Source organism: Myotis brandtii, unplaced genomic scaffold (genome assembly GCF_000412655.1).
Source record: "Myotis brandtii unplaced genomic scaffold, ASM41265v1 scaffold521, whole genome shotgun sequence".
NCBI lineage: Eukaryota > Metazoa > Chordata > Mammalia > Chiroptera > Vespertilionidae > Myotis > Myotis brandtii.
In genome coordinates, this window is record NW_005369870.1 from 2,450,483 (window position 1) to 2,469,221 (window position 18,739).

The 18,739-nt window shown below is 37.6% G+C and overlaps 2 protein-coding genes across 2 annotated transcripts in view; both read right to left on the reverse strand.

The window, feature by feature from the left end:
- SQRDL (sulfide quinone reductase-like (yeast)) overlaps nucleotides 1-3,709 on the reverse strand; it is a 60,482-nt gene extending 56,773 nt beyond the window's left edge. The window contains exon 1 of the mRNA XM_014548761.1: nucleotides 3,634-3,709. The gene's annotated coding sequence lies outside the window, so the exon portion shown is untranslated. The remainder of the gene's footprint in view (nucleotides 1-3,633) is intronic.
- Nucleotides 3,333-18,739, reverse strand: part of BLOC1S6 (biogenesis of lysosomal organelles complex-1, subunit 6, pallidin) — a 19,626-nt gene continuing 4,219 nt past the window's right edge. The window contains exons 2-5 of the mRNA XM_005877570.2: nucleotides 13,744-13,885; nucleotides 6,018-6,105; nucleotides 4,257-4,343; nucleotides 3,333-3,837 (exon numbers count right to left, since the gene is read on the reverse strand). Coding sequence (XP_005877632.2) covers nucleotides 3,718-3,837; nucleotides 4,257-4,343; nucleotides 6,018-6,105; nucleotides 13,744-13,885 — 437 coding nt within the window. The 3' untranslated portion in view covers nucleotides 3,333-3,717. The remainder of the gene's footprint in view (nucleotides 3,838-4,256; nucleotides 4,344-6,017; nucleotides 6,106-13,743; nucleotides 13,886-18,739) is intronic.

Consider the following 18,739-nt stretch of genomic DNA (forward strand, 5'->3'; position numbering starts at 1 on the left):
CAACCAACCACTAAGCACACTGGCCGAGTAACTAACTTTTTAAAATATGTGCACAGTGAGGTTTGAAGATTTAATCACTGAATCCTTGTTTTGGAGGAAATCATATACAGGATGTCCAAAAAAAATGTATATATAGTTTAATAACTGATAGCTCAATTTTGAAAATGGAATGTATTTTAATAAACACTGCCTTTATAAATATTCAAAGCGTATGTATACATTTTGGGGGGCACTATATATATATATATATATATATATCTCCTCCAAAGGTCATCCACAGAAGTCCCTCCAAGGGGTCCAAGAACTCCCAAGTTAAAAATATATATATAAAACATGACCTAAAATATTCTATTGGTTGGAATTTTCTGTTATTTATAGGCTATAGATCCTTATGAAGCACTTTCTACCAAACTACTAAAAGCAGTAGCTATTATTTTTATTCTCAAATTAAAACTTTATACAGTTGGGTTATTTCAACTAGAATCTTTTCACACTTTCTACCACTTTTCTGAAAAAGACTACATGAGTGGACTAGTCATTTTGTGACACAAATTTCAGAGAACATTAAGAGAAAGGTGACAGGAGAGGAAAGCAAAGGAGTGGAATGGTTGAAATAATGTCCATAAAGGGAAGTATACAGTGCTATGTACACAATAAATAGTGCTTGGTCAATGACTTTGGATAATTTATAGGCCTTTTTTAAATTAAATGTGTAAAAAGTAGTCTTCATTTTACAAGTCAAAATCAGACAAATCATGAGTGTAAGTGATACATTTATAAACTGTAACAACTCAAAAACTCACAAAGGATACAATCCTTGTTACATTCTACATCTGCACATCTACATGATACCTCCTACACAGTAAACACACAATCAACTCCCATCATTTTAGTTCAGTACATGGGAAATAGTATCACAACAAAGGTAATTATTTTTCAACCCAAAAACCAATTCATTATTTTGTGCAAAAATACAGTATAAGGGTTCTGTCCAAGATTAGTAAGATATGTTTCTATATTACTGAAATACAGCTAAAGTTTTCAATTTTAACTACCACGGTAATTAAATTTAATTAATTTAATTCCCAAGGGAATTACTTCAGATTTACAATTGACCTACATATAGTGGATGCTATTTTTTTAAAAAACAGCATTTTTAAAAATATATAAGCTTTTATTGATTTTTTTTTTTTAAGAGGAAGGGAGAGAGAGAGAGAGAAACATCGATTGGCTGCCTCCTGCATGCTCCCTACTGTAGATAAAGCCCAAAACCCAGGCATCTGCCCTGACCAGAATGGGAACCAGTGACCTCTCTGTGCATGGGACGTGCCAGGGCTAAAAATAGCATTTTTTAAAATCTCCAAAGTTAAATAATACAATTCTAAAAGCACATGTGCCCTGTCATTCATTCAATAAACATGATTTATTTTAATACAGGTCACAAACGTTCAACTGATTTACCAGAGTTCTTTATTTCCTGCCTGCTATCAATTTCAGTCTTAAACCTGACTTTATATCAAAAGCAGCAGTTCAGAATTTATTTCATAAGATTAATCCCAAAAGTTACTGGGTGGCTTTTTAAACTATTTCACTCTTTACAAATATAAATCACTAAAATAGTCTAGAACAATGTGGGAAGCTCTTTAAAATTTGCAAGGGCCCCACCTCAGAACTAATGAGTAAGAATCTTCCTGAATGTTGGGTGTGTTGCTTTTTTAACTTCCCAGGTGATAATAATATGCAGCCTAGTGTGGGAACCTCTGACCTAGACCACTAGACCAGTGGTTCTCCACTTTTAAGATGCATGAATCACTTGAGGAAACTCTTTTTAAAAAGCAACACAAACAGATTTGCTTCAGCAGACTAGGAGTGGTGTGCAGGAACCAGCATTTAAATAATCATTGCAGCTGGTCCACAAACCACTCGGAGAAACAATGCACAGCCTTTGTCAGATTATAAATGAGTACATTCAGCGTGCAGGTGACATTGTACTGCAAGCACTACTGAATCCTGCCCTAGGCAGTTTTAGCCAGTATTTGAGGGCAACATATAGTCTTTTAAAATAAAATGTATTCTTAAACATAAGGTCAAAGTCAAGTGAACTGTGAGATCATAATTCATTCATTAAAGAAGGAAAAGGCTTTCAAACTATTTAAACCTTTAAACAGACCAGTTTTTGCACGCAACTTAAATCTAATGCCTTTCTCCATCATTAAGTATCCTGATATGAGATCAGAGACACTGACTCCAGCTTACCAAAAATGTAATGTAGACTATAAAAAAATATACATTCTAATCACACACCTTTACAGATTCTGTACAGTCTCTATTTAACAAACTGGAGACCAGCTGGACATTAAAGAATACTAAAACCGTAAATAATAAACTCTCAATTTTAAAACAATGAAACTTCACATTTCCCTCACATAAGTTTCTACTTATAATATTGGGGGGAGGATATCTAAAAAACGCTAATGGTATCATGCTGCCTCTTTTGTGAAGAAGCTATTTACCAATTTTCCACAATTATGTCATTATCTACAAAACTAGATAGTTGGTATCTATCAATCTACTTTAAGCATTTTTTTAAAAAGTAACCACATGTAGCCCTAACCGTTTTGGCTCAGTGGATAGGCCTTCGGACTCAAGGGTCCCAGGTTCGATTCCAGTCAAGGGCACGTACCTTGGTTGCGGGTACATCCCCAGTAGGGAGTGTGCAGGAGGCAGCTGATCGATGTTTCTCTCTCATCAATGTTTCTAACTCTCTATTCCTTTCTGTAAAAAATCAATAAAAAAAAAAATTTTTTTTTTTAAGTAACCACATGTAAAGCCACACAGCAAATCAGAAGATAGAACTAGTGATTAGACCTTCCATTTGGAAAGTTGAGCTCACTATCGTATCAGCTTGACAACCATCTCAGTGTGTGGCAACTCTTACTAAGTATTATAAATATTTAAGCATATCTGAGTGTGTGACAGCTCTACCACCACCCCTGCCAAACTTTAGGAGCAGATACAATCTACTCTGAACCAGCAGCTACCGAAGAACTAAGTGGCAACAATGCTAGGAAGCAGATAGAGCCTATGGTTAGTGGAATCTATCTGGTATTGTGCTCACCTCGCCTATGTCTAAGATGCTATTATTTACTGTGTATACACTTTTCTATCATGTTCTTCACAAAGATTTATACCATCACCTCTTTTCCAGTAGCATATGTGATTAAACAGCTGGCATTTCTTTGTAACCAAGCAATGAAAAGGCAACTGCCAAAAACCAGCATTGTATTCCAAAAGAGACAAGCCATTTCATAAAATAAGAAACTGAAACTTAATTCCACAGTTATTAAGAAGCTAAAACACTCATACTAATTTTTAACCACTTAAAATCTATTAAAAAAAAAAACAATCAAACCATTTTCCAGTTCATAAATGACTCAAGGCCAAAATAATGAATTTTAAAATTAAGTAAAACAGAAATTAAAAAATTACCCATAAATATCCAACCAAGTGACATTGTCTTTTACTTGGGGGTGGGTGGGAGGAAGAAGCTCTTAAATGGCTAAAATGAACATATAGAGACAGCACTCCTGGGGAAAGGATTTCAAAACAGGACACAATGGTATAAGGCACTACCTTAACTTCAGTCTGCACTTAAGTCTTCTTAAATGCAAAGCACGTGGACAGGGGAGGGAAGAACACACACACACATTCAACTTTTCATGTCCTTTTCGCTGGTTTGGCAGTTAACTGCTTTTCTCTTTCAAATTCCTTCTCTCGTTGCTGCTCCCTTTCCAACTCTTCTTTCTGCCTCTTCTGCTGCAGTTTAAGTGCTCTTTTCTATATCAAAAATTCAAAAAAACAAGAGAACAATCAAGGTTTACAGATTATGGCCTAGTTTAAAAGTAAAAGTGCTTTCGTTTGAGGTAATCAATACATATTAATAAATTTCCTATTTAACATAAATTCATTGTGGGTAATTTAAGGTCTCCTTGGAACAAAAAAAAAATAATTGTTACTCCGTTAAATGAGAATTGTAGTGGCATAGTCAGAGAATAGGAGCCTACAAGCTCGGCTATAAGTAAAAAAGCCCAGAGTGGGGTTTCAACAGGATGTTTTAAAAGAAAAAAAGAAAACAATGTACCAGGAATTAAGTATATTATTGTACATGGATATATAAGAAGTCAGAAATGAATACTGAAGAACAGACAATTACACCTCTATTTTTATAAAGAATATAAAAGAACCTGCCAACTCACTTTTAACTTCGATGTCTTTTCGTGAAGCATCAGCATTTCTTTCCTTATATTCACCAACTTGGCATGATAGTGTTTGGCTTCAGTGAACTTAACGTGGAAAAGTAAACGAAAAGTCAAATTAAAGTAGACTGAAATATCAAAATGGTTAAATAAATCAATGTCTGCATTACACTTCATTCTTCCTAAATTGGTCAAATTTTTTAAAGCCTTAATTATTTCCACAATTTAAGTCCAAATTTAAATTTTATTAAGCCATTAGTAGGATTTTGAAAACACTTGATTCAGTTCAGATTGATAAAAAGTTACTGACCATACAACAGGCATTTATTTTGTATACAGATACATTTTTGCTTTAAAAACATGCAATATAATCCTAAAATTTCGGTAAAACTACCCAATAATGCTATCAGTTTCATCTGAGAAAAGTAAAACTCTCTCTACTGCCTTTACAAGAGAGAGACCAAGCCAGGATAAAGGACAGTTTAAGTGTCTGCCCATCAGGAAAAGGCAAACCGTGTCTGGAGAGCCCCGTGGGCTTCTGAAGTCAGACCAAGCAGAACCACCTCTGTAAGGACACCTTTCCTCCCACGGAGTTACAGGTGTAGATTTTCCCATCTCACCCAGAGATGGCAGAAAAGCAAAAAAGCACCTCACTCTCAGGCAAGGGAAGAGAGAAAACCAGGGAACAAAATTGAGAGAAGTGTCGGTAGAGATACTAGCAACCTTCATGCAGCTATACGTAAAGTCATAGTCTGGTGAGCTCTAGAGCTTACAGTCTCTGTCTCTCTCTGTCTCTCTCTCTGTCTCTCCCTCTCTCTCTCTCTCTCTCTCTCTCTCTCTACCTTCCAGTTTTCAGTTCCTAAATGATAATCAGAACCACTATGGTGCTGAGAAACTACAAAAGAGGAAGACTTAGTTTCTGCCCCTTGCCTGCCTCCTTCACAAGATATCAGGAACTACAGGCAGAAAACTTTGTATTTACTAACCACAGGCCTCTGCCTAATGCTAGAGGAGATGGACTTCCTTTTTGATTGTTATAAAAGGAAAACATTAATAAGCCATATTTGTCCAGTGAAAAATCCATTTACTGAGGTATGCGTGAAAGTTCATAAAAATCATGCAAAACAAGCTATTTGTAATGTTTATGCCTAAGAGAAAGGTAGTCCTAAGTTCCTTATTTTTGTTAATTCTTGTTTCTTAAAATACTAGTAGAGTATCAGTTCCTCTCATCTAAAAGCTATAGAGCTTCTGATGAAATTCAACTATTGTCATTTATATTGAAAGCTTTAAAGGGTCCATAAAGGAACTTCAAAGGGTCCGTTTTAGAGTTAATTTGTCATAACATTATGAAAATGCCATACAATTAAATAAAATATGAATTTTTAAAACCGTTTAATTGATAAAAAGGGATGCACAAATTTTAAAAACCAGGTAATTGATAAAAAGAGGTGCACTTTCCCTAAGGGGAAAAATAGTATCCCAAAAGTTTCCTATTTTTAGTTCTCTTTTATAAAAATAAAGATCTATTCCAGACTTTATAAGTTCTATTTCCTATCACAAGTTCAACGTTTGAAAGATAACTATTCAAGGCAACAGAAGTTCCATAAAGTAAATCAAAGTTTCCTATTAAAAGACAAATTCTACCCTTTAAAAAAGTAGATGAAAAGATCCCAAACATACATATGTACAAAGTTGGGGGGACAAGCCTATTTCTAAAACAAGAAAGATGTCATTAAGCTATGTCAAGTAAATCATACTTACCAAAGCATTAATATCCAACATAGAATGACATTCTTTAAATTTTGAAATCTCTTGTTCCAGTGTGTCTAATAATACAACTTGGTTCTGTCTGAAACAAAAGCACACAGCCAAAATAAACATTACAAACTGTAAGTGCTGGTTCATTAAAATGAATCACATTCATCTTGTTTAATGTTGAAGGTAGAAATTAAGTTGGAAATTTATTGATTCTCCAAGGCTTATTAGGTTCAGCATAATCTTTTTCAAAATAATATTCCAAAGCCACATTCTGATAACTAAATGTATCTTTTATTCTTGCCTCAATTTCGATTCTAGTAACTAAAATGACCAAGTCATTTAAAATTATTACTTGTTATTTTTGGCAATTCTCTGTATTCTCCCAAAAAAGTTTTTTATGCTATCTTGCCAAAGAAACAGCATATTAGGTTCAGCATAATCTTTTTCAAAATAATATTCCAAAGCCACATTCTGATAACTAAATGTATCTTTTATTCTTGCCTCAATTTCGATTCTAGTAACTAAAATGACCAAGTCATTTAAAATTATTACTTGTTATTTTTGGCAATTCTCTGTATTCTCCCAAAAAAGTTTTTTATGCTATCTTGCCAAAGAAACTCGATATTTTATTTATATTAAAACTGGAAGAAAACCACAAATAAAATAAGAATCAGTGACTTTTTAGAGTTGGGAAAAAATGCAGGGATATCAAGGGATAATAAGTCTAAAGGGATAAACAGGAAGCAAGATGAAAAAAAGACTAAGAATCACAAGATTCCCCTACCAATAATCAGTTGTGTGATCTTAGTTTATTTCTCTGGGTCTAAATTTCTTCATTTATAAAGTGAGAAGGTCAGACCACATAATTTCGAAGGTTACTCATAAAAATTCTGATTCAAAACCTTATACTGAGAAAGAGAAACCAACTTTCCTAATATAGTAGTACAGTGGTTCTCAACCTTAGCTGCACATTAGAATCACCTGGGAATCTTTTTAAAATCCTGATTTCTGGGCCTCATCCTCCGGAAATTCTGTTTCTTTGTTACTAATGTTGTGGCCCCACCCCGTAACAAAGAAACAGAATTTCCGGAGGATGAGGCCCAGAAATCAGGATTTTAAAAAGATTCCCAGGTGTTTCTAATGTGCAGCCAAGGTTGAGAACCACTGATTTAGAAAGTCACAGAGGTAGAAGTGAACTGTGGGAGAGGGAGCCAGCTAGGCTGCATGGACTCTGGAAACAAGTTACAGAAGCAAAAAAGGGCCCTTGGACCTAAGGAGATAGAAAGCAAAGGTACGTGTCTTGAGGCGAAAAAAGGGGGAAGAAAAGGTGTGCAATCAAGAGAGACAGCCAGCTTTGGATCATCTGTCTTACAGGTTTTCATCTGTTTTCTAAAGTTGGGAATCTTGGCGCAGCTAGCTCTCAGGGGAGGATCTCAATAAATATTCCTCAGTCACCAGGTGTGTCCTTTCCGGGTCGTGGTCTCTACTGGCTGGTCAGCACCAGGGCAGGGGGTCATCAGTCATTGCACCTGATTCTGATGTCAGCCATGGCCACGCTTTGTCAGGTTTTGCTGCTTTTCTAGGCCTGGAGCTGAGATCTAGATGTTATCTCTAGTTTGACCAAAACTCTGTCGCAGTACCTGAGGCTTTGTTCCTGATGAAGGCTTTGTTCCTGATGCGGGTCAGAACCCCATTGTCCTGAGGGCTTAAGGCTCAAGGTGTGGTCATGCAAGGGCTTGTATGGGAGTCATATAAGGCTATTTCCTGCCCTCTTGTTCCTCCTCTAAGGAGATCTACCACTGACTAGGGACATGCCAGGGGACAAAAGGTCAGGGGAGGATCTGGACCACATGACCTATAATATGAAAGGTCAGGGGACCAACTATATGCTAGGGAAGGAAAGGTCACCCTGAGGGCAAAGTCCCACTCCCCAATACTTGTTTTCCCAATTTTGTCCATTGCTAGGCACCCACGGATTTCCACCCCAGTGACCTTCTGTACCTGGCCTACTGTTCCTACTCTGCTCATGTCTTTCTAACTGCCAACAATATATTTACTAGAAAGGTTGAATTAATAAGTAATAATCTCCCAGAATGAAAGCACCAGGACCAGACAGTTTCACTGGTGACTTCCTATAAACATTTAAGGAGGAAATTATGCCCATTTTCTACAACCTCTTCCAGAACACAGAAGTAGAAAGAGCATTTCCTATGAGGCCAACATTACCCTAAAATCAAAACCCAGATAAAGGAAAAGAAAATCTACAGACCAATGTATTTCATCAGCATAGATGCAAAAATTCTCAATAAGATATTGGCAATCAAATTTGACAATGTATAAAAAGAATTATACACCAGTCCTGGCCAGTATGGCTCAGTTGGTTGAGCGACCATCCCATGTAGCAAAGGGTTGCTGGTTCTGTTAGGGGCAAAAATAGAATATTGGGGACTAGCTATAGTTATAAAAAATATTAAACACGTTCTGTTTAACCATGATTGCCTTGTTCTTATTAAAAAAAGGACATCCTATATGTGCACCCATATGTTCACAGCAGCACAATTCACCACACGTTCTGTTTAACCATGATTGCCTTATTCTTATTAAAAAAAGGACATCCTAACCTGGCTAGGAGTTGTACATGCCTGGGACCTGAGAGTCAATCTTGGAATGTCCATTCTCATTCAAGAACTATTTAATATGGAAAAATTAACAATCTTGTTAGTCAAATGGAGCCCCACCCCAGCCCGCATTGCCTATTTCCCCAGCCCTGTAATCCCTACTTCCCCATGTCACATTTGTCCAACCCAATATAAGCAGCTGGCTTATGGGGGATTGGAGATCAGATTTTTGTGGCTGACCTGCTGCTCTCCCATACTGCTGGCGGTATTAGAATAAAGGCTCATATGTGATTCAACCCTCTGCTGAATTGGCTAAAGTAGTGACAGGCAGCCCAGACTCATTGGTTGTCCAGTTTTACTTCAATTCCAGGTCAGGGCACATATCCAGGTTGTGGGTTTGATTCCTGGTCAGGGTGTATATGGGAGGCAACCAATCAATGATTCTCTCTCACATTGATGTTTCTTTCTCTCTCTACCTTCCTCTCTCTCTAAATCAATAAAAATATTTTTTAAAGTATTATACACCACAACCAAGTGCAATTTATTCTAAGTATGCAAAGCTGGCTCAATATTTGAAAAGAAGAAAGCTAAAGAAAAAAATCATATGGTCCTATCAGTTGATGCAGAAAAAGTATTTAAGTCCAACACCATACATGATTAAAAACACTCTCAACAAACTAGGGAGAGGAACTTCCTCAATTTGTTAAAGAATGTCTAAAAAACCTATAACTAACATCACACTTGTGGTGAGAAACTAGTTGTCTTCCCCCTAAGATCAGGAGCAAAGGAAAGTGTCCATTCTCACTACTAGTCTATGTGACACTGGAAGTCCTAGCTAAGGCAATACAAAAAGGAAAGAAAATAAAAGATACACAGATGAGAAAGAAAGAAATATACAAATTACTAACATAATTAAGAAAGAAATTTTCAAAAAGATATAAACAATGGAGAAATATTCCAAGTACATGGAATAAAAGCCTCAATATTAAGGCCCTGACCACGTAGCTCGGTCGGAGCCCTGTCCCGATGCACCAAGACTGCAGGATCAATCCCCGGTCAGGGCACACACAAGCATCAACCAATGAATGCATAAATAAGTGGAACAACAAATCAATGTTTGTTTCTCTCTCAAATCAAATTTTTTTTAAAAGTCTCAATATTAAGTATCAATTCCTCCCAACTTGATCTATAGATTCAATGCAATCCCAATTTAAACCCCTGCAAGAAGAAAAATATGAAGAGGAGGAGGAGAAGGAGGAGGAGGAGGAGAAGGAAGAAAAGAGGAAGAGGAAGAAAAGAGGAGGAAGATGAGGAAGGGGGAAGAAGCAGAGGAGGAGGAGGAGGAGGAAGAGGGGAAAGAGAAGGAAGAGGAGGAAAAAGGAAGAATTAGAAAAGAAATATGAACAATAAAATGGCAATAAATACATATCTATCAACAATTTAATCTAAAAATCAAATAAATGAACAAGGAAGCTAATGAACAAAATAAACTGATGAATAAAACAGAACCATAGGCATGGAAACATGGAACAGACTGATAAATCTCAGAGGGAAGGGGGGGTAGGGGTGGGAAGAGATTAACCAAAGAACTTATATACATACTAGAGGCCCGGTGCACGAAATTCATGCACAGGGGGTGGGTCCCCTGAGCCCAGCCTGCACCCTCTCCAATCTGGGACCCCTAGGAGGACATCCCTCTCACAATCTGGGACCGCTGGCTCCTAACTGCTCACCTGCCTGCCTGCCTGCCTGATTTCCCCTAACCGCCTCTGCCTGCCAGCCTGATCACCCCTACCTACCCACCCCCCCGCCAGCCTGATCGCCCCCAACTGCCCTCCCCTGCTGGCCTGATTGCTCCTAACCAACTCTGCCTCGGGCCCGCCACCATGGCTTTGTCTGGAAGGATGTCCGGAAGGTCTCCCGGTCTAATTAGCATATTACCCTTTTATTAGTATAGATAGCCAAGATCTGAAGCGTCCCAGGTGCCCATCAGTAGATGAGTGGATAAAAAGGTGTGATACATTTACACAATGGAATACTACTTGACCATAAAAAATAAGGGAATCTTACCTTTAGTGACTGCTGGGGCTGACCAGCTGACCCTGAGCAATGGATGAACAGATTACTCCAACACAGGTTTCTGTGAAAGAGAGGGCTAAGGGACTCTTTTACTTCAGTAGTAAAAGCAGTCCTATTCGCCTGCCTCGTTGGCTTTTTATTGTAACAACAGCTTGAACTCAAATTAACGTCTAGATACAATCAGCAGGGCAAGAGTCCTTGAGAAAGTATATCCTTCTTACAAGGTCAGGTCTTTAAAGACTAGTAAACATAGAGATTCTAGCAAAACACCCTGGGGGGGTGGACTTGTTTGGAAAAGTCAAGGTAGTGGCTGCCGCCTTCGGCAAGGTCCCCTCAGAGGCCCCCAACCTTTCAGAGAATCCTCCAGACATTCCAACCAAGTCCCGTGCTTCCCCACATGTGACAGCACGAATGGACCTGGAGACTATTCTGCTAAGTGAAATAAGCCAGTCAGACAAATACCATATGATTTAATTTATATGATGAATCTAATTAGCAAAATAAACTAACAAACAAAATAAAAACAGACTCAGATACAAAGGACAGACTGACTGACAGCTGTCAGAGAGGAGGGGTATTGGGCACTGGGTGACTAAAAAGGTGAAGGGATTAAGAAGAAGAAGAAAAAAAGACACAGACCTACAGTATGGTGATTGCCAGAGGGAAAGGGAAGTAGGGGAAATGAAAGAAGGCAAAGGAGGAATAAATTATGGCAGAAAGAGACTTGACTTTGGATGGTGAGTGCACAGTGCAGTATACAGATGATGTGTTATAGAGTTGTGCACTTGAAACCTTATGGTTTTATTCACCAATGTCACCCCAATACATTTAATAAAAAATAAAATAAAAATGAAAGATGTTACAGTTCAGAAAGAAAAATGAAACTGCAAAGGCTATAGGTGCAAATACCTGAAGTGATGATGTTTGGTAAATAAATTCACTTACATTTCTTCTCCAAGGAATTATCAATGGAGTAGGGAATGCAGAGAATAGGCAGTTTTCAAAGCAATGGTTATAAATAGATAAGAAAATTAAAACAACATAACCCTTATTCAATCAATAGGGAGATTATATAGCATTGCATAGAGTGTGGTTTCTCTTCCATATTAAGATACATTCTGGTCTTTGTCCTGGGAGAAAAGACTAGCTGGATATACATAAGAATCATGGAGGATTTTTCAGAAGTTAGTACACACAGCTTTCTTCAGCATTATATAAAGTTGATTTCCCACAAAGTTTTAAGAAAGGAGGAAGGAAAAGATGAGACAGGAAATACAAGTCCCTAATGACTTCTCTTTTGACCCACAAATACAAGGAGAGGATGAGAAAATACAAGTGCTGCTCAAAGTCAGATCATCATAGCTCAACCTTCTGCTGGAATTAGAAGCTCCTTACTTAATGGAAAAAAGGAGAGCTCAGAGATGAGGGTTTATATTTAGTTTTCTGAAAGCCTCAGAGCCTAGGAAGATAGAGTTTGTTTATCTGCTTTTTCTTTTTTTCTATCTTTTCTTTCTAATTTTTTGTAAATATAATTCAGACTCATAAACTTTCAAAATAATCATGTTTTTTCCTTTCCTCTTCTTTTTTTCTAGACATGGGAAAAATAGCCCACTGATAAATAGTTGATACCGTTTTTCCTTTCTTTAAAAGTTTTAGGAAAGAGGTTTTCCTTGTGATATGAAATTTACTTTCTTTGTCAGATAAGTCAAATTAAAACTGTGTATTCACTATGTGTGTTACCATTCTCTTAAAAATTAGAAATTCAAGAGATCAAAACCACCACCTATTTTCTCCACTAGACACAGAGGTCAAGATCCAATGGTGTGTCACAATCTGTTGTGAGCTCTGTTGCAAGCAACCTGTTACTATTCATAGTTCAAAGTTTGCAAATGATTTACTTTTGTTTATAGGTTACAGAGAAGTCAAGGTTATCCTGAAATGTCAGTCTTATTTAGGGGCATTCTGATCTTCTCTGAGTGGGAATTACCATGTTTCTCTTTTATTAGATAGGATATGCATTACCTAAGAATACAGACAATAGGTGGTGAAGGCCTGGGGTGGGGCAGGAACCAGGTGAAGGGGACCTATGGGGACGTCTGTAATACTCTCAACAATAAATATTTTTTAAGTAAATAAGAAGAATATAAAAATTTTTAAAAAGATACTTTAGGCCCTAGCTGCTTTGGCTCGGTGGACAGAGCATTGGCCTGCAGACTGAAGGGTCCCAGGTTTGATTCAGTCAAGGGCACATGACCGGGTTGCGGGCTCCATTCCCAAGTAGGGGGCATGCAGGAGGCAGACAATCAATGATTCTCTCTCATCATTGATGTTTCTAGCTCTCTCTCTCTCTCCCTCTCCCTTCCTCTCTGAAATCAATTAAATATATATTCTTTTTAAAAGATACCTAAGGATTTCTGGCAACTCGTGAGCCAGCAATTGAATACAAATGTGACTCTTACGGAAGCAATTTTGTAATTCTACTCAGAAACAGGTATATGCCCATCCTGCAACATTCCCAATGGGCAAGGCTTTCATAAAATACTGGTAAAACACCAAAAGCTAATCAAAGTCTAGATAAGATTTAGGGGTACTTCTTAGAAGCCAAACACCCTAGAACAGTGATGGCAAACCTTTTGAGCTCGGCGTGTCAGCATTTTAAAACCCTAACTTAACTCTGGTGCCGTGTCACATATAGAAATTTTTTGATATTTGCAACCATAGTAAAACAAAGACTTATATTTTTGATATTTATTTTATATATTTAAATGCCATTTAACAAAGAAAAATCAACCAAAAAAATGAGTTCGCGTGTCACCTCTGACACGCATGTCATAGGTTCACCATCACTGCCCTAGAAGTATTCATTTCACTTTTTATATTTAAATTACTATGAACTCCTCTACTCCCATCTGTTATCACTAAAGATATAGAAATGCCCAATTGAATAACATGTTACAAAATAATACACCTTAATACAGTAAATGACTCTACCAGAGGGGAAATGAGTGCACCTCTGGCTTTTGTTAGCTCACGTGAGTTCCTGCAGGGCTTGTTTTGATCTCTGCAGATCTGGCAGGTAGTGAGAAAGCAATCCTTCTGCCAGTTGCTCCACAGCTTTGTCTTCCACAGTCAAGTCCTCTATTAACCCTTCATCTGGAGAAGTGTCACTTAAACCTGTCCCCAAGCAAAAATCAAATTTAGGAAGCTTTTAGGTTGACACAGAAATGAGAGAGTAGAAGGTAGGCAGGGAAGGAGGCTGGCGGTGGGGTTCAGCACACATATATGAGGTAGTACAGGTATCCTTTTCTCTTATTTTAACTTTTACCCTCTGAGTGTCCTCTAAAAAAAGGATTATGAACACTCAAAACATGTTTTTAAGCTACTAGTATAATGTAAAGTCTAGATTAAAAGAATATTAATATATGCAAAATTCTGTATGTTTATGTATTTTTCATAACAGGGGACTTATAGTTTTCAATGGATTGTGAAAGGAATCTGAGGCCTAAAAGTGGGAAACAATCACTGAATGAAAGCAAGAAATTCTTCTTTTCTAAAGCAGGCAGAAATTATATATTTTTTTAAACTCAATTCCTAAAAAATATTTTTTCATTTTTATGGAAGTGAAAATACGGTTCAACATTTATTTTGTATATAGTTGAGATATTATTTACATGCAAAAGGGGGGCTGTTTTGTCATTTGTTAAGAGGAGAGAAATTTTCTAAGAATTTCTCCTCTCTTGAGATCAACATCTTAATTTACTGTAGAAAATAATGTATAATGTCTTGTGTGTAAATCTAGACGTGATACCTCATACTTTTCCTTTGAACAAAAGGAGTGCAAGCATTGTACCAGGCATTCGAAAATGTCTAAAATGAATACCCATCAATCACTACTACTACCAGGAAAAGTACAAGACAATTTCTAAAGTGTTTGATGATTGGTTCGTAAGATTTTAGAATCACTGATTTAGAAGGAGAAAAAAATGAGATGATCACATTATTAAAATTGTACTCTACAAGCATTTTTAAACTAATATTAAACTCTAAAACATCTCTCTTTAATCATAACCTGGTAATAATCAGAAACTTCAAATTAGATCATTATATAGAATACATTTATTACAATACATTGCTTACAACCAATTTCCAAGAATAATTTTTATCGCAGATTTAAATTTGGGCAAGATTGAGGAATACAACATGCTGTCATATTCAAAATAAGCTTTTAGAGATCAAAATAAAATAGTATGGTTTTTATTCTGATCCTGAAAAATACATGAACAAAGTTTGGAATTCTCAAAGTTGAAAAGCAATATTCAAACAGGTAAGATCTAATTAAAAACTGAAGTACTCCACAAATGAAATAAAAATATAACGGGGAGCCCTGGCCAGTGTTGTTCAATAGTTAGAGTGTCAGTCCATGCAGTCCGCGCACCAAAGGATCGCAGGTTCGATTCCTGGTCAAGGGCACGCATCTGGTTGCAGGCTTGATCTCCACCCTAGTGGGGGGTGCAGGAAGCAACCAATCGATGTGTCTCTCTCACATCGATGTCTGTCTGTCTCTCTCGCTCTCTCTCTTCCCCTCCCTCCCTTCCACTCTCTAAAAATCAATGGCAAAAATACCCTCGGGTGAGGATTTACATATATATATATGATGGGGAAAGTGGAGCACTTAAGGATATTGTCACTGATGTACCATCAAATGGGAAGTGAATAAGTATATATAAGTATATCTAAGAATCAATGCCATTGCTTAAGGCTTGATTTCAATTATAGTGCAAACAAGAGCAACTCTCTTTAAGAAAATATAGCCCTGGCCAGGTAGCTCAGTTGGTTACAGTGTCATCCTGATATGCCAACATTGTGGGTTTGATCCCTATTAAAGGCACATATAAGAATCCACCAATGAACGCATAAATAAGTGAAACAATAAATCAATGTTTCACCCTTTTCTTCCTGTCTCTAAAAATCAATCAATAGGTAAAAGAAAATATAGAAAACGTAAGTATTATAGATAAACAAAAACACCCAAATAAGGACATTTCAACTTTAAGGAATAATAACTAACACACCTGCCTTACAATATACAGGGTGGGACAAAAGCAAGTTTATAGCTGTCAGTAAATGAAACACAGTTTATTCTTGTATTATTATTTATTAATTATTGTATTATTTTCCATCCAAACAATTGTAAACCTACTTTTGCCCCACCTGTCTATAGTATACATTTTAATTCATAGAGCCCCTTCCTACCCTGCCCTAATCTTCTAGTTAATTATTGGAAATGTCCAAGTTTTCATGTTTTCGCATACATTTAGTTACTAAGTTCGAGGTATTTTATTGTGGGAAATTAAAGAAAAAGAAAGGGTTCTTATTCTATTCACATAAGAAACATTTGCTGCATGTCTATATCATATACTAGTTTCTGAATATAACAATAAATTAGGAAAGTCTCCTTCTGTGAAAGGGTTCAAAACAGGGAACCAAAGAATGTGAGAAGTGCCATTAGAGAAACAGAAACTCAGAGGGGAAGTCAGACGACAGAAAGACCAGTTTCACCAGAGAAGTCTGGGAACAATTCCTAAAGGGGGTGTGGGCATTTGTGCTGAAGCTTGAAGAATGGATGAAATTTTCATTTCATTTCCTTTTTTAAAAATGTTACTCTTATAAAAATTTAAAACACAAAGATGAAAAGTAAAAAATACTCTTTCTCATGCCTTTAGAATCATTCTGGAGTTCTTACACAGCCTTCAAGAAACTGTCTTTGCATACCCATGCAGAAATCCTGTTTTTATCACAAATGAAATATTTGTTGTATTTTTTGCAACTATTCTCTTAAATATATATGTTACATATCTTTCTAAATTAACATATACAGGTCTACTACATTCTTTTTATGTTAATAGAATTCTAACATAGTTTAACCAACACCCTATTGTTTTGGACTGAATGTGTGTGTCCCTGCCAAAAGTTCATGTTGAAGCCCTAACCTCCATGCAATGGTATTTGGTGATGGGGCCTTTCAGAAGTTTAAGTGAGGTCATGAAGGTGGGGCCCCCATGATGAGATTCTTGTCCTTAAAAGAGAACCAGAATTCTCTCCATCGACCATGTGAAGACCAGAAGATGGTCCTCATCAGGAACCTAATCTGCCAGCACCTAGATCTTGGACTTCCCAACCTCCATATCTGTGAAGAATAAATGTGTTATTTAAGCCACCCAGCCTATGGTACTTTGTTATGGCAGCCCGAGTAAACTAAGACACCTCTGGATGAGTACTTAGGTTATTTTCACTTTTTGCTATTTCAAACAATGTTGCAGTAAGCTTTCTCCCTTGTCTTTCCATATCCTTGTCACTGTTTTTGTAGGGTAAATTCTTAGAAATAGACTGTTGGGACAAAAGGTTTATGAATTTTTTAATAGGCATTGCAAAATTGCCTCCTAAGAGATGGTAACAATTTACACTCCTGCCAACTATCTGAGAGCTATTATTTCCAAATGGGTAAGAAAGTATGAAGACAGGATTGAAAGGAATACAATATGGGAAAAGAAAGCAGCATGAGGAAAAGTAGGAATACAGAATTGCTCTGAATAGAGAAGGTAGTTGGAGCATGGGACATAATAGTAGTAAGCTATATGAAACACATGGCCAGTCTAGGAGGACCCTTGAGTGCCAGGCTAATGGGTTTGGCTCTTTATTTTAATAAGTAGGAGCCACTTAAGGCTTCCAAGCAAGGAAATGTCATGATTGGAGCTTTATCTTGGAGCACTGATGTGAAAGCAGTGGGAGAGAAGGGGTGGAAGAGTAAAAGACTGGGAGCAGAGCCCTTCCGGTGTAGAGGGAGATTAGCATTACAACCTGTAGGGGTGAAAATACAAAGAGGAATTGGAAAGTGTATAGTAGAACCCCCTAGATCAGAGGTTCTCAACCTGTGGGTCGCGACCCCTTTGGGGGTCGAACGACCCTTTCACAGGGGTCGCCTAAGACCATCGGAAAACACATATATAATTACATATTGATTTTGTGATTAATCACTATGCTTTAATTATGTTCAACTTGTAACAATGAAAATACATCCTGCATATCAGATATTTCCATTACGATTCATAACAGTAGCAAAATTACAGTTATGAAGTAGCAACGAAAATAATTTTATGGTTGGGGGTCACCACAACAGGAGGAACTGTATTAAAGGGTCGCGGCATTGGGAAGGTTGAGAACCACTGCCCTAGATTAAACAGAAGTTGGAGGCAAGTGAGAGGAAAGAGTCCAGGGTAACATCGGAGCTTCAAGTGAGAGTGGCTTGGCACCATTAACAGGATCAGAGATCTCCTTTTATTTACGGACATGCTGTGAGATTAGTGCAAAGAACCCTGTCAAAGTATCCATCAAGCAGATGAAAAGGCGAGCTGAGAGGGACCCAAACTGCACATATAGACAAGGAAGTCATATTTATAGAAGCAACTTGTGAAGGCGGGGAGAGAGGGAGATCACTGAGGAAAAGCATGATGGAGAAAGGACTGAGCCCTATTTTGGGGTAACCCCTATATTTCTGGAACAAGAGATAAAGGAGAAGGTACATCCCAAATCCTGCAGCCTTTCTCCTCTACGGCCCCTTATCTGAGCCACAGAACATGACGCTGCTTTGAGTGACCACTTTCTCAATCCTCCCAAGGACGGCACAGAAATAGTACCATTCTGGATGCACAGCAAGTCAACTCATTCCATTCAATGGATGCCTTAGGACAGTGGGGCTTAAATCGCTCTTGGAACCCCTGGAGGAATAGGGGTGCAGCAATGTCAACAAGCAAGGCAGAGTTCTGGGTAACTCAGGTTTCTACATTACAAAGTGATCATCTTGACAAGTTCATTCTCAGCCACTAGCGTGTAACAAAGAGCTAACAATGAGCTGGAGTCACGGAAACGCAGAATGACTTCACCATCCACTGCTTCCAACTCCACCCCAAAAACCCGCTTCCCCCTGCGGATCTCCTTTCCCCCCACGCCGCAGGGCGCGGGCCAGCGCAG